Source organism: Cyprinodon variegatus, unplaced genomic scaffold, assembly GCF_000732505.1.
Source record: "Cyprinodon variegatus isolate N-32 unplaced genomic scaffold, C_variegatus-1.0 Scaffold405, whole genome shotgun sequence".
NCBI lineage: Eukaryota > Metazoa > Chordata > Actinopteri > Cyprinodontiformes > Cyprinodontidae > Cyprinodon > Cyprinodon variegatus.
The window spans coordinates 50,095-63,490 of NW_015150858.1; the positions used below are offsets into that span (position 1 = coordinate 50,095).

Genomic DNA, 13,396 nt, shown 5'->3' on the forward strand with positions numbered 1-13,396 from the left:
ATTTAGAGACTTAAAAAACATGAAAAATGACAGTAGTATAACCCATTAAAATATACTGAAACCCAATGAAGAGAGGCTAAAACAGAGATTTGATCTAATTACAATAATCCAGTCCAGGTATACTGACTGCATGAAAAACTGTTTAAAGATTGCATTGTAGAGCACTGCCTTGATTTTATTTATAAACGGAACATCCTACTGTGCTATTCTTGCTTTCTATATGTACACCTACTTCTAATAAATGGGATCCAGAGCAGATATCAGAAAATTGTGTCTGGGTCCATTGGTTGGAAAATCGTATTTCGGTTAAATTTTCTAATGGTGGATTTTAGAAATATAATTGTTTTTGAACACTTCAAATTAAAGGCACATATTTCATGAACAAACTGAAGTTTATTAATTGGAAACAGTTTCTGTTTATGGAAACAGTGAAAGACCAGTAGAGGAGCCGTCTGTAACAGAACTGAGCTCTTACAACAAACTGTAAACAAGACAACAACGCCCACCTCTAATCTGACTCATCCGCTGCTTCCCCTTCTCTGAGATTAACTGAATTAGATTAGAAATGGGCAGACAGATGTCTTCTCAGCAACAGTCATCAGATAAAAACAAACATCTTAAAATAGTGTTTAAAATATCGATGTCAGGTTAGTGCACATAAAGACCGGGAGCCCTCTCCAGCTTGGCCACAGTTTACATTTACCTGGTTTAACAAGTTCAATTAACAGACCAACAAGGACTATGCGCAACAGTGAGGACAAAAAGTGAAATTAATCCTGGGATTAGGATATTTTTTGGCTGAACAATATTTAAATAGGTACTGTCAGGATGGTGTAGGTCTGGAGCAAAGAGGAATATCGTGGAGAGGCTCTTTTGGCACAACAGATGACCTCTGGGTTCTCAGATAGCTTTTTTTTATCTCTTCAGCCAGCTGCTTCAGTCAACATAAAAGGCAGCAACGTGAAGAAGAAGCAACGGTTTGACTTGAAACGCTTGAGTTACAGCAGACACACACACACACACACACACAAAGTACATGTTGGATGGTCCGAGTCCAAAGGCTGACATCAGTGTCAACCAGAGACGAGAACAAAGTAGAACAGCTTCTCAAACATGAAGCTAAAGTGCATCAATGCTTGAGCAAAAAACATTTTTGGCAACAAAATTATCCTCAACTTATAAATGAATATAAAATGTTTCTGTTTTCGTGTTTGAAGCCATCTTGCACCTGCTGTACATAAAAGGTACCTCAGGCAGGAGGATCGCAATAAGCACATGGCGCAAATGTGCTTTTAATGACAAAAAAAAAAAAAACACAGCAAAATAAGGTGTAAAAACTAAAAACGAGATAAAGACAGGTGTTGGCACTATCATACAGATGGCCTTAGGACGGTTTGGAAATGGCTAAGCAATAAATTAACCTCCTTCTGCTTCTTAATGGGATCAGAGAAAAGATGTTTATCTTGGGATAGACTGAGCAAAAGTAACCAATGTTTGATAATCTGGGTGCTGTTTGCACCAAGGTGTTTAGAGTTTGGCATTCTAAAAATAATTATCTTTACTGAAACAAAACAGTAAAAAGAGAATTCTTTTTTTTTTAAGTAGATGTGAATTATCTGCTAAGGTTTTTTTGAAAAGTTGCAGTTAGAATCAAAAGACCAGCAGCCTAGAAATGTCATTTATCCAAAGAAATTGAGCAAAACATTGTAGAAAAAAGACAAAAACAACCTCTAATCCCTTTGAATAAGTGGGAATAACAGCACAAAACATAGCACTCAACCACATGTTGCTGTGCACTGCCATTCAGCTGGCTGAATAAAAGTGGACTTCAGATATTGTTCTCTCTTGCTTACAAGAGACAGATGTATTTGTAATAATTTCTGGCTACAATAAACCCCGTAACATGCGATACAGAAAGGAGCACCACCCATCCCTCCTATTGAAGTATTACCAATTTGAAATAGCAGCTGGTGAGCTACTGTTGCTCACTGCAGACTGGCTACAAAGCAAACAACCAAACTAGTAAACCAGCTGGTATAAACTTGTCCTAACAGTGAAATTATAATTTCATGCTCATTTTTACTTCAAAACTACCAATTTAGCCAATATTAATTTTATGTTTATGCATCAAAATAATGATAGCTATAGAATAAAGCTAATAATTAATATTTGAGCAAAAGCAGGAATAGTTTTTGCCTTTCAGTTTTAAATGAAGGTGATTAGGTCATGGTATACATATTTGTTTTAAACCTTTTTGGAAATACCATAACATTCTTTCTTTACATTATCATACTGCAAGATTCCAATAATGGCCAATGCCTCGTTGTCTCCTGACAGCTAACTCTTAAAGCTAACATATAGTGCGTAACAGAACTTCATATTTGTCTAAAGTTTGAATTGAATTTGGCCTCTAGACATCATTAACCTGGTATTTTATGAGTAAACTATGAACCACAAATTAAAGTGAACCGGTAAAAAAAAAAAAAGAAAAACCAAAACAAGCATTTACGTCTTATAAATACAGCTGAAACAACAAGGTAGAAAACCAGGTAGAGTGAACAGAAAGTTTCGGCAGGGCTTCTCTTTCTGGCTCCTCTGCGTTGGACCCGATCCCTCACACACTGTGCTTACATCAACATCTACGGAGATGACGATCATCTTCCACACGGTAGAAAAGAAAAATAAGAACATTTCTGTTTGTTTTTTTCCTTAAAGAACTGTACAAGATTATTTAAAATAAAAAAAGTCAACAATTAGTTACACATATTTATAAGACCATATTGTTTACGTTATATTACTATAAAGAAATGCAACTTCTGTGATGCTTTAATTTACTACAATAGGCAGTATTCCTTTCTTCAGAGAGCTGGGTGTTTCTGTGTTAAAGACGGTGGATGTGAATTGTTATATTTTTAATAGTAGATGTATAAAACTACTGTGATGGAGCACTATAGTAGTTTTGAACTTATGCTCAAATGTTTTGTAATAGTTTAGCTAGAAAAACTGATAAAGTTTCTAGCTAATATTTCTGCAGTAGCAACAATTGTCCACAAGATGGAGCTAACTGATCTTTAGGATCCATGAATTCTGATTTTATGGAAACAGATTAAACAATCTAAGAATTTGATGAAGATTCACCTTCATTAAACTCTGTAGCTGTAAAAAGTGGAACATAACTAGTCTTTCTAGTGTTTTTTGGGAGCAAAATACATTCCTGCCTTTTTTCTTCTTCTGTTTGTGGTCCACGAATCCAGAGCTCTTATTTTTTTCCCCATCTGTTAAAAAAAAGGAACACTGCATATCTCCTTCAATAGTTTCTTCAGCCTTTGTTCGCATTGCTAGTGTGCATTCTGCAGGGGAACTGAGGGTGATGGAGGTTCAGCTAGGCAGGCCCGTCCTTCGGAGAGGACGGAGTCTGGGATGTTGAGCTGGAGGAGGAGGAGGAGGAGGCTGAGTTCTTCAGAGATCCCAGAGTCTTGCTGAACCATGAGTTCTTAGCAGCTTGGATTTCAGTCATCAGGACTCCTCGCTGATGCTCCAGCTCCTGCAGAGCAGAAACAGGAGAAGAGTTTGGTAAACAGATGCAGAGGACAGATCATCTAGTAAATTGAAAGCAAAACTTTAACTATTAGGTTAGCTTTTTTTAAATATGCCCCTGCTTTTTAATGATTCATTGAATGCTGGAAGGGATTATAATGGCAACTAAGCCCAGAAGTGTTCATACAGGTTGTAGATTTTAATTTAAAATTATATGATTAGCAGAGAAGTGTCTTTCAAATGATGCAACTTTATAAGAGGAAAATAATTTCCGTTTTTTTATGTTTTTATATTATTTAAAAACTTAATTTCTAAAAATTAAACTATACCTTATCAATAATGAATGGAAAAACCTTACTATTGCTGACTTTTTCGATAAATATTCTGTAACATTTGTCTTTCAGGTCGAAAAGCCTCTTAACCATCACCCTAATCTTTAACTGCCTTCAAAGACAAAGATTCTGATTCAACTTAAGACTTGAATAACATTTTATTTTAACTTCCAATCAGAGGAAACATTTGATAAAAATAACAAATTTAAACCTAAACCTGCTACAGGTGGAATAATTCTGAACTGAAATGAAAATATCTCCATGGTCTTAAAACTCTCCTGCTGTCTTGATCAGAACCTTAGACAATCCGCATGGATGTAAAGCTAGAGTTGGCCTTTTAATATAGTTTTTGTAAAGCTGAAGAGCTTTGGGTATAAATATGTCTGAATTTCAGACCTCTTGTCTCATCAAAAATGGCAGCGCTGATTAAAATTTATTTCCTTGCCTGAACGTTGCCCTGCCCACTTTCAATAGAAACAAGGTCGAATTCCTTCTTTAATAATAAAAAAAAAACCTGTTAGATGGACTTACAAGCTAAAAGCCTTCTAGACAAACTTTATAAAGGTTTAGCTGCCATAACACAAAAAGAAGATGAACATGTACGAGTGGAGTGATTACTACTTCTACTTCACCTAAACAACTAGTTTAAACATGGACACAAACATGTTTTGAGATAGGACAATAATCACCAAAACAAGAAAGAAAACTGTTTCTGATTAACCTTCTGAAGGTCATAAGTTCAATCATGGGGAAAGTTCATGTACTACGCGTAATATAAGTGTTTATGACAAGAAACCAACCAATTTACACCACCGTCACTTATTCTTACAGGAAGACAGGTTAAATATCTAGAAAAATGGCAAAAATTGTTTTTCTGTGGAAAAATCTGACCCTGTTTGGATTAGCAGCTATGAAAAAGCACTTGGAAATAGGAATATTAAAAGCTTTCATTAAATACAATATCAGGTACTCTGATGAGTAAACCTCTGAAAACCACAGTCTATTAAGGCCAAGATCATGTTATAGAATGACCTCTAAAGATGGACCAACAGGTTCAGTGATGACTTTCTAAACAGCTTTCTCATTTTACTGTGCTAACAAAGTGGATTGTTTAGGAAGTGAACTAATTTAAGGATTTCTAATTGTTAAAGCAGTAATGTCCACCAACCAAACCCCAGAAGGTTTGTCGTTTTACCTTCCGATGTTTATATTTCCTTAATGAACTACTAAACATAAAGAGAATGAACTGCAGAAAAGGTTTAGGTTGACTAACTCAGTTTAATATTGACTATTACGGTTGCTAAGTTTAGCTCCCTCTTCATTCTGCTCACCTGGATTCTGCACTTTGCCTCCACCAGCTGCAGTTTGGTCTGAGCCAGCTCCAGCTCCAGCTGTCGGAGCTGCTCCTTCAGCCCGTCCTTCTCCTCGTCTTGAGGCTCGCTGGATGTCCTGTCGCTGCCGGGGGAGGAAGCTTGCAGGGAGCCCAGTGTGCTGAACAGATCCTTGCAGTTCTCACAGCTCATGACTTTATTCTGCACAAGAACACAGATGCATATCTGCTGAGTGCTGATGCAAAAAGATGTAGATGTTCTGCAAAAAGTCTTAGCATTCATGGTGTAGAAAAAAAAACAACTATTAGTAGTAAATTGCAATCCTGCACTTGCACAGAAATACATGTATTGTACAGCAACTAGAAACAAAAGTGTTTTTTAAATATTTATATAAAACGAGTGTTAATCTCTGTTAATCCTAGTATTTCTTTAGCATAGTTGCAAAACATTTCAGTATTAAGAGTCAAATTAAAAAAGTCTGCTGCCACACCCGCAAAGCCACCCACTGCCTGTTTGATGGAGACTAAAAGCTTGTGTGGGATTATTTCTGTAACCAAGCTCTGTGTCGGTGAGGTGGTGCACAAAACTCCTCACCATCTGACTAAACTTATTGTGGCTTTTATTTGAAATTTTAATTCCCTTATAGCTTTGATCTGCAGCTGGCTGCCGGTAGCCGTGGATAATCTCACCCTGACGATGTCGAGCTCCTCTTTAGTTGCCGCCTGCTGTTTTTCCAGCCTGGTGCTCAGCTGGGAGCAGATCTGAAATGAGGCGTGGAAGTCTAGTTACAAAAGAGATGATGAAAACTGCAACACACAAGGCATTATTTCTAATCTAAACTTGGAATATCTAGAAAAAAAACAAGCCTTATGTTCATCCGGTTCCATCCTACCACATATGAGAATCACAGCAAACCACTGTCGTTCCAGAACACATCATTTAACAAAGAAATAACAAAAAAACAAAAACATTTCACATCATTCACTGAATTTACCCATCTGCTTTGCCATAAAAGTTATTTCTGCTCTATTAAGCTTAATATATGGAAAAATTACACAAATAAAACAAAATAATAAGATGAACTATGATTAAAGTTTGATATGCAATGCAATTGTCTGAGAGGAATGAGGATAAAGTGTGGTTTCTATTCTCCACCATCTGTGTCGCTAGTTCTTATTGCGTTAAACAAGAGGTTCCGGGTTTTTTTAAGGATGGCACACTTTCCAATACATTTTTTTCTTAAATTTTAGACCATAACCTTTGTGTCAAAAGTGACAGATGCATGTTTCAGGCCCCAAATGACATCCCCGGGATTTATCTGTGACTACAGAAGATCAGTCTGTAAAACATTAGCTGCTGAGGAAAGGTTTTGCTCATAACATGATGAGCTCATACATAATCATTTTTCACTGATAAAAGCCTAAAAACAGTAACTTCAGACAGCAGTTATGGAAAGCCAGGATGGCTTTTAGTTTTGCTGTTTTTAAATGTGTAAATTCAGTTTGTCTCATAATAAACAGATTATTATAAATATTGAATTAACAGTTTTCCCTCAGACACATAACTTATATCATACAATATATATTTAAAAAATGAGGCAAATTTGTTTTTAACTTGTGTATTTATATTGTTTAACTCAGATATATGTGTAAAGAATATGCTGTCACCTGTTTGTACTCAGCTATGATGGCTGTGGTTTTCTTGATTTCCATCTCTGCCTTCTCCAGTTCCCTCCTGAACACCTCCTTCAGCTATAAGAGACACCAGAGGACTGAAAAGAAATGCACTGAACAAAAGGAGTACAGTTCTCACAAAACAACAGACCGCTTCATTCTTACTGATGTGTTCACACAGACTTACTTTTTGGGTCAAATCAATGAATTCACAAGTGGATATAAAGGTAACTTAGCTACACATTCAAATATTAATCTCTACCTTCCTAAACAGTTTAAAACACGGTTAGATGAAGAATCATATCTAGTTACTCTGTAGTGAAGCTGGAAGTAGAAAACAACCCAAAAACGAAGAAGGCAAACTTCACAGTTAATATAATAGATGAAGTATAACTGAAAATGTAGCAGAGAGAATTTAACTGATACATATCCTAGCAAAGTTAATATGAGAATATTTATCTGATAAAATCCAAATGAAAACCTTTTCAGTGAGTAACCTCACCAAAAACATTAGGACGCTGTAGGACATCAGGGAGGACATAAAGTTAACTACTTTATTATTATAATTTCCAAAATAAGTTAAAAATTGTAGCAAATTTTATTTTATTTTTTTTTTTATTACAAACACATTCAAATTATAACAATCACTTAGGAGAGACTAATTTGAGCTGAACTGGTATCTAAATGGCTGGTAGCAGCTTGAAAACATGTGGATCTCAATTTGCTGGCTGATTAAATGTGGACTTTTAAAGTAAAATGGTTCTGGTGTGACAATGTGACTTTCAGTAATCATCCTTCACCTAATCGCTTTTCTCTGCGCACTGACAGCAGCTGAATAAAGACATTAAAGAACAATTGTTTCTTTCTGAAAACTCTCCTCCAAAAGAAGTAAGGACATTCAAACAGAGAAGCCATTCAGCCACCTCTACATCGGTTACACTGATAATGCATGAGAACACAGCCTTTGTTTGCTGCTAACTGAGGTACTGGATGGTAAACTGAGGACTAATGTTACCTGGGCAGTCTCCTCCTCTTGCCGTCTCTTCTCCTCCTCCGTCTCCACCAGACGCTGTTTGGTGCTCAGCAGCTCTTTGTTCAAAACATCAGCCTTGTCTTCAGCCTGTGTGAAGGTTCCAGAAACAACACACACTTTATCTATCTAGGCTGCAATATGACACTTTCTGGAAAACCAACCTCCTAAAGATGGATCACAAAAACTGAACAGTTCACCTCATCAGTGCCAGGTTGAATAAAATAATTGAGCATGTAACTTTTCTGACATATTTTACTCAGGATTTTTAATAGATTACAACATGACATGCACCGATCAGGATATTGGTTCTACTTGAACCCCAGTCGGCCGCGGCAGATGGCCGCTCACACTGAGCCTGGTTCTGCTGGAGGTTTCCTGTTAAAAGGGAGTTTTTCTTCTCCACTGTTGCTATAAGCATGCTTAGTGTGAGGGATTTCCTTCAAGTCAATGAGTCGATGCAATCAACTGGTTTTCCTTAGATAGAAAACTTTGAATCAATCTGACTGGATGATCTGGTGAACTGTAAACTGACTTGAGATGACGTGTTGTGAATTGGCGCTATAGAAATAAACTGAATTGAATTGGGAGCCGATCGCCGAAATCTGTATCTGCTGATCCAGATATTGCCGATCAGCAATCACAGCATTGAATCCATACATTCTTCAATACTGCTGTCTCATGTACATTGGCATTGTATTGAATATAATAATTAAGAGATGAGAAAGTATCATAAACTGACCACTGTTTTAGTGAAGGATGCAGCCGAGAATCTCTTTTTTGGATCAAAAAGGACGGTAGAGAAAATTATGTCGACAAATAATGAGGTGGGCAGTGCTCTGTAGAGGTTTTAATTACTTTAAAAAAATGTAGCCCTAGAAGGACTGTTTCGTGGTCCTACCTCCCAGCGCCGACACCAGACAGCTGCCACTTTCTGTCCTACACCTCCAGCGCTCTATCAACCAAGTGGACTTATCTAATCTACTGCCATCTGATCGGCCTCCTTTGTTCTATTTTTAGAAAACCAATCAATAAGGGTGCCATCAGCAGATTATAATCGGTTACCTTTTTATCGATTCATCTCTAAAACGTTCAACTAAATTAACCATGAAATCCGTAAAAGTTTTTAACAAAAAAATAAAATCACTATACACAGAATAAAAACACAGAACTGAAACTTTTCTGTTTAGATTATTTAGGATGGATAAAAAAAGATGTTTAGCAAATACAAATCGATAGTTCAGTTTGAAAAACTTTCCCTAGATTTATGTATTTACATCCAAAGATGATTGGTCTCCTTTCTCAAGCTTATTCTAAAAGTTTGCATAGATTTTGGTTTGTGCTTCCTCACCGATGTGTTGTGATTAGAACTGCAGCAAACGATAATTTTTCAAATTGATTAACCTGTCTATTATTTTTACGATTAACTGATAAATGATCAGAGGCTCCTTAAAGATTTTTTTTATGAAATTAAACAGATGAAAATAAAACTTTTTTATTTGAGGAGTTCTGGATAAAGCATATTGACAGAAGAAAAAATTTTTTTTTTATTAAATGCTTAAGTTTGTTACATTTGTTTTTACAATTTTCATCTAATTACTGCCCTAACTGGGTTGCTCTGTCAGCTAAAGGCACGTTTTAGATTCTCTATACTCCAGTTAACGATTTTTCAATAACTACATTAGTTGACGATTATTTCAATAATCTTGATCAATCTGTTTAATTGTTTGGATGCCCCCTTCTGGCAACTGGAACTTTTACCAAATAAAAATATCCGATTTATGGCGGTTCACTAAGTTCTTACCGTTATTCTAATATTTATTTATATTTTTCACAATGTTGGGTAACTAAGCAGGTTGATGCCTTGAGATACATCCACAGCTAAACCTCTGAGCTGTTCTGAATTGATTTAAAAGGCATATAATGTATACTGTCTTTCATATATCCTTTTATATTCACTTTATTCTGTCATTAAACAAACTGATTTGTTTTTTATAACACTGATTAACCTATAACAGGTAATGTTTATATGGAAAAATGTTAATTAACTCATATTGAGGATTCTACCTGGTCCAGGTCATTCCGGAGGGCGATCTTACTGGTGACCAGCTCATGTGCCAGATCGTCATTCTCTTGCTCCAACCTCATGCTGGCTTCTTGTAGTCGGCGGTTCTCCCTCTACAGACACAAAACACAAAAATTTAGGATCCATTTGTCTATGAATAGAAATCTGATAAAAGCCTGACATCTGCTGTAAAATAAAACAACATGCAGAGAACTCAAACATCGAAAACTTAACCATCCCCAAAGTCCTGTTAGGAACTGTTGCCACATAGCAGAGGCATGTTAGAAGGATCTGATACAGACATTAAATGGAAAGCAAGTTACAGGTGTAAACTCTCACTTTAGAGTCAGACTCTTGAAAAAGGGTCTGAGTCAGTATACAGCAGCACACACACTACACAAGGTTACCTTAAAATGTCAGACACCTGGTGCAAATCTTTATGGGTCAAGGTTTGTTTATTTTACTGTCTCTACCAGATTGCTTATATTTAGCTGCATACAACTTAATTGTTTCTGCGGAACAACTTGATCTCCAAAGGCTGATGCTGCCACTGCCATGTTTCACCACAGAGATGGTATAATCAGAGTGATGTGAAAGGATAATGGTTCACTGACACAGCATTTTGATTCAATCCGAGCAGAGCCGCTTCTTTCAACTTGTACTCTGTTCTCTTTATGATTTGTGACAAACTGCAAATGTGTCTAAACTAAATCGGCCTGTACTGTATTACTGTATAACTAGGAAGAAATTGCTCTTGAAAGCATAAAACAACCGAATTGAGTATTTACTTATAGATATTAGCAATTAGCAACTTTCCACCATATCTAATGGTGTATTCAGAGTAACATGCGATCTATATTTTCAACAGAAGTTACGATTTCCTTTCATCTGATCAGAGCACCTCTTCCCTTCGACATAGTTGCCTTTTTTATGTGACATTAAACTCTTCTTCATGTATGCAACCACAATTATCCAACACAAGCCTCCACTGCTGCTTTCACTAAGTACCCACAGTATATCCTTGTCCCCTTTATGGTCATTGTGTGAAGTCCCATGACTGCCACTCCAGCGGTAAACACTCTCACATGATGGGCATAAAACTGTTGTCAGGGGCTGGTCATTTGACCCTGATTTTTCTGTCACTTTTTAAGTAATTACATTTTCTAAACCTTGACTAATACCAAAACTTCGATAGATTTAAAGACATGCATGACTGACAGACAGTAGGGATCAAATCTAAATTGTTTAATCAGCTCTTATCCTCGTAGACCCGAGTATTGTTTTCTTAAAGGAGATTATCAACCAACACTAAAATTTGTCATTTTTGCTACAGATAAAAGCATCATATTGATGTCTTTATAAAACCTTGTTTTTTAGCATATATGTAATAAAACAGAAGAACAAAAGCCAGAAAACAAACAGGGAAATGTAAGCTTACTTCATTAGAAAGTCTTTAGAGCAGAGGAAGCTTACCGAGCGCCAGTCCACAGCGACAGCGTCCACACATGGACCGACTGGAAGCGCTGACTAAACTTCAACACATGATTCTCATAGCCTCACTTTCCTGTCACACACCTCTCAGCAAAACTTTCTCTCTCAGTAGTCTCTTTGCATCTATTCATGGTTCTATTTTTTGTTCATAGTTCTATTTTTTGCTGTTTTGAATATAAAACGCATGCATGAGAAAGGAGGAATGTGGCACCTAATCTGTAAAAAGACTTGGCATTCAGGAAGCTAATCAACGAAGAAGATCAAATTTATCATCTGTGCAACTATACCACCAAGTTAAGAACTTGAAACAAAAAAAAAAAGGTTTAAAAGGTAAAGTCTCTACCTTTGCCAATAAAACAGGAGCGTTCTTGTTTTTTCTCTGCTTTCTTTTTGGAGTAAAACTGTTTCCACTGTGGGTCAGGCAGCTAAGCCAAGCCTAACATCTTATCTACAAATAAGAGTCTTCCTTCCTTCCTCTGCTCCACAATTGGGCATTTAGCCTGCAGCATATCACTCTGGGAGAAAATGGCCGAAATCAACTCTGAATGATGGTCTATACTGCTTAAATTACCTTTATGTGGTGTTTCTTAACTGATAACTAGTTCCAGTAAAATATATTTAGAACATGTGTCTGAGTCTCAGTCATTCAAACTGCAAAGACAATGATTTTTTACAGGTAAGAAGTTTAGCTAAAAAAATATATTTTCCTTTATTTAATCTTGGGCTGCAACTACCCATTATTAATTTAATCGATAATTAATCAACTAATAATTGGAAAGCAAAAGGAGCGTATGAGCTGACGACGCATTGTAACTGAAATGCAATTTAGTTTACATTTAATTCATAGCCTCCTTGGAGAGCTGGCTATCCTGCTTTGTTGTTGTTTATATACTGCTGTATAGCGACAGTGGAGAGGAAAACTCCCTTTTAACAGGAAGAAACCTGAAGCAGAGCGAGGATCAGTATGAGTGGCCATCTGCTGAGGCAGACTGGGGGTTTGAGAAGACAGACTCAGAAAATGAGTAAGAAATCCTTATAAGTACACAAAAATTCCCAACATGTTCTCAATCTCTTGATTCTGGATACAAAGGTACAGGCTGTTTAAAATACTGGAGAAAATGCTGAAATCCCTTTGATCATTTGACACAACATGTAGGAACCCAAGACAATTATTACTACTACCTTATTGAGAAGTTAATACAGATATGACTCAAACCCCACATCCATGTCATCATGAACACAAAAGTTGCTGCTAAACATATTTGACTCAAGGCAAAATAATCTAAAACCTGTTTTTATAAATGTAAGCATCATTAATCACAAATATAGTGCTGTTTGATGAGGCACACTGGAACTGGAAAAAATGCTTCACATCCAGTATAGCATTGCTCTGCTTCTAATTTTAGAAAGTTCAGTTATCAAATATAAAACAACAGCTAAATTTAGCAGCCTTAAATGAGACATAAACACCTTCTCTGTCATAATTCATAATTATTTACCCACCAAACATTCCTATATTCTTATTGTACATTAAAAAACAATGTGGTAAACAGAACAAGTGGAGTGTTTGTCATACCTGGTATCGATCGATGGGGTCTTCTTGCTGGAGCTGGCTCTCTCTCAGCGACTGATACTCCTTCTCAAACTTTTTCAGCTTTTTGGTTGGAACCTGAAAAAGCATAAAATGTCAGCAGTCTGAAAGATAAGATTAAACATCTGTTTATTGGTATTCAAACTTCCTAGAGCCCCCTGCAAATGATGCAGAGCTGGTCCTGGGTTCTAAAACTACACTGCTTCCTCCTATGGAATGCTCAATATGACTCCATCTATCTGCAGCTTAATGGTATCCCTTATTACTGGTGTCCACCACCAGGTTCAGAGGTCGCCATTGCAATAGGCAGTGCAGACCTTATGGTTACAGCCAAGGTCAGATGCGT

General features: G+C 36.6%; 1 protein-coding gene across 2 annotated transcripts in view; it reads right to left on the minus strand.

Moving 5' to 3' along the window:
- Positions 1 to 1,632: 1,632 nt before the first annotated feature.
- The window catches only part of rabgap1l (RAB GTPase activating protein 1-like), a 146,473-nt gene continuing 134,709 nt past the window's right edge, over positions 1,633 to 13,396 (minus strand). For both annotated transcript variants that reach the window (XM_015387869.1, XM_015387870.1), the window contains 7 exons: positions 13,036 to 13,128; positions 9,971 to 10,081; positions 7,889 to 7,993; positions 6,868 to 6,951; positions 5,890 to 5,961; positions 5,201 to 5,401; positions 1,633 to 3,544 (listed from right to left, as the gene is read on the minus strand). In XM_015387869.1, the coding sequence (XP_015243355.1) occupies positions 3,383 to 3,544; positions 5,201 to 5,401; positions 5,890 to 5,961; positions 6,868 to 6,951; positions 7,889 to 7,993; positions 9,971 to 10,081; positions 13,036 to 13,128 (828 nt within the window). In that variant the 3' untranslated portion in view covers positions 1,633 to 3,382. The remainder of the gene's footprint in view (positions 3,545 to 5,200; positions 5,402 to 5,889; positions 5,962 to 6,867; positions 6,952 to 7,888; positions 7,994 to 9,970; positions 10,082 to 13,035; positions 13,129 to 13,396) is intronic.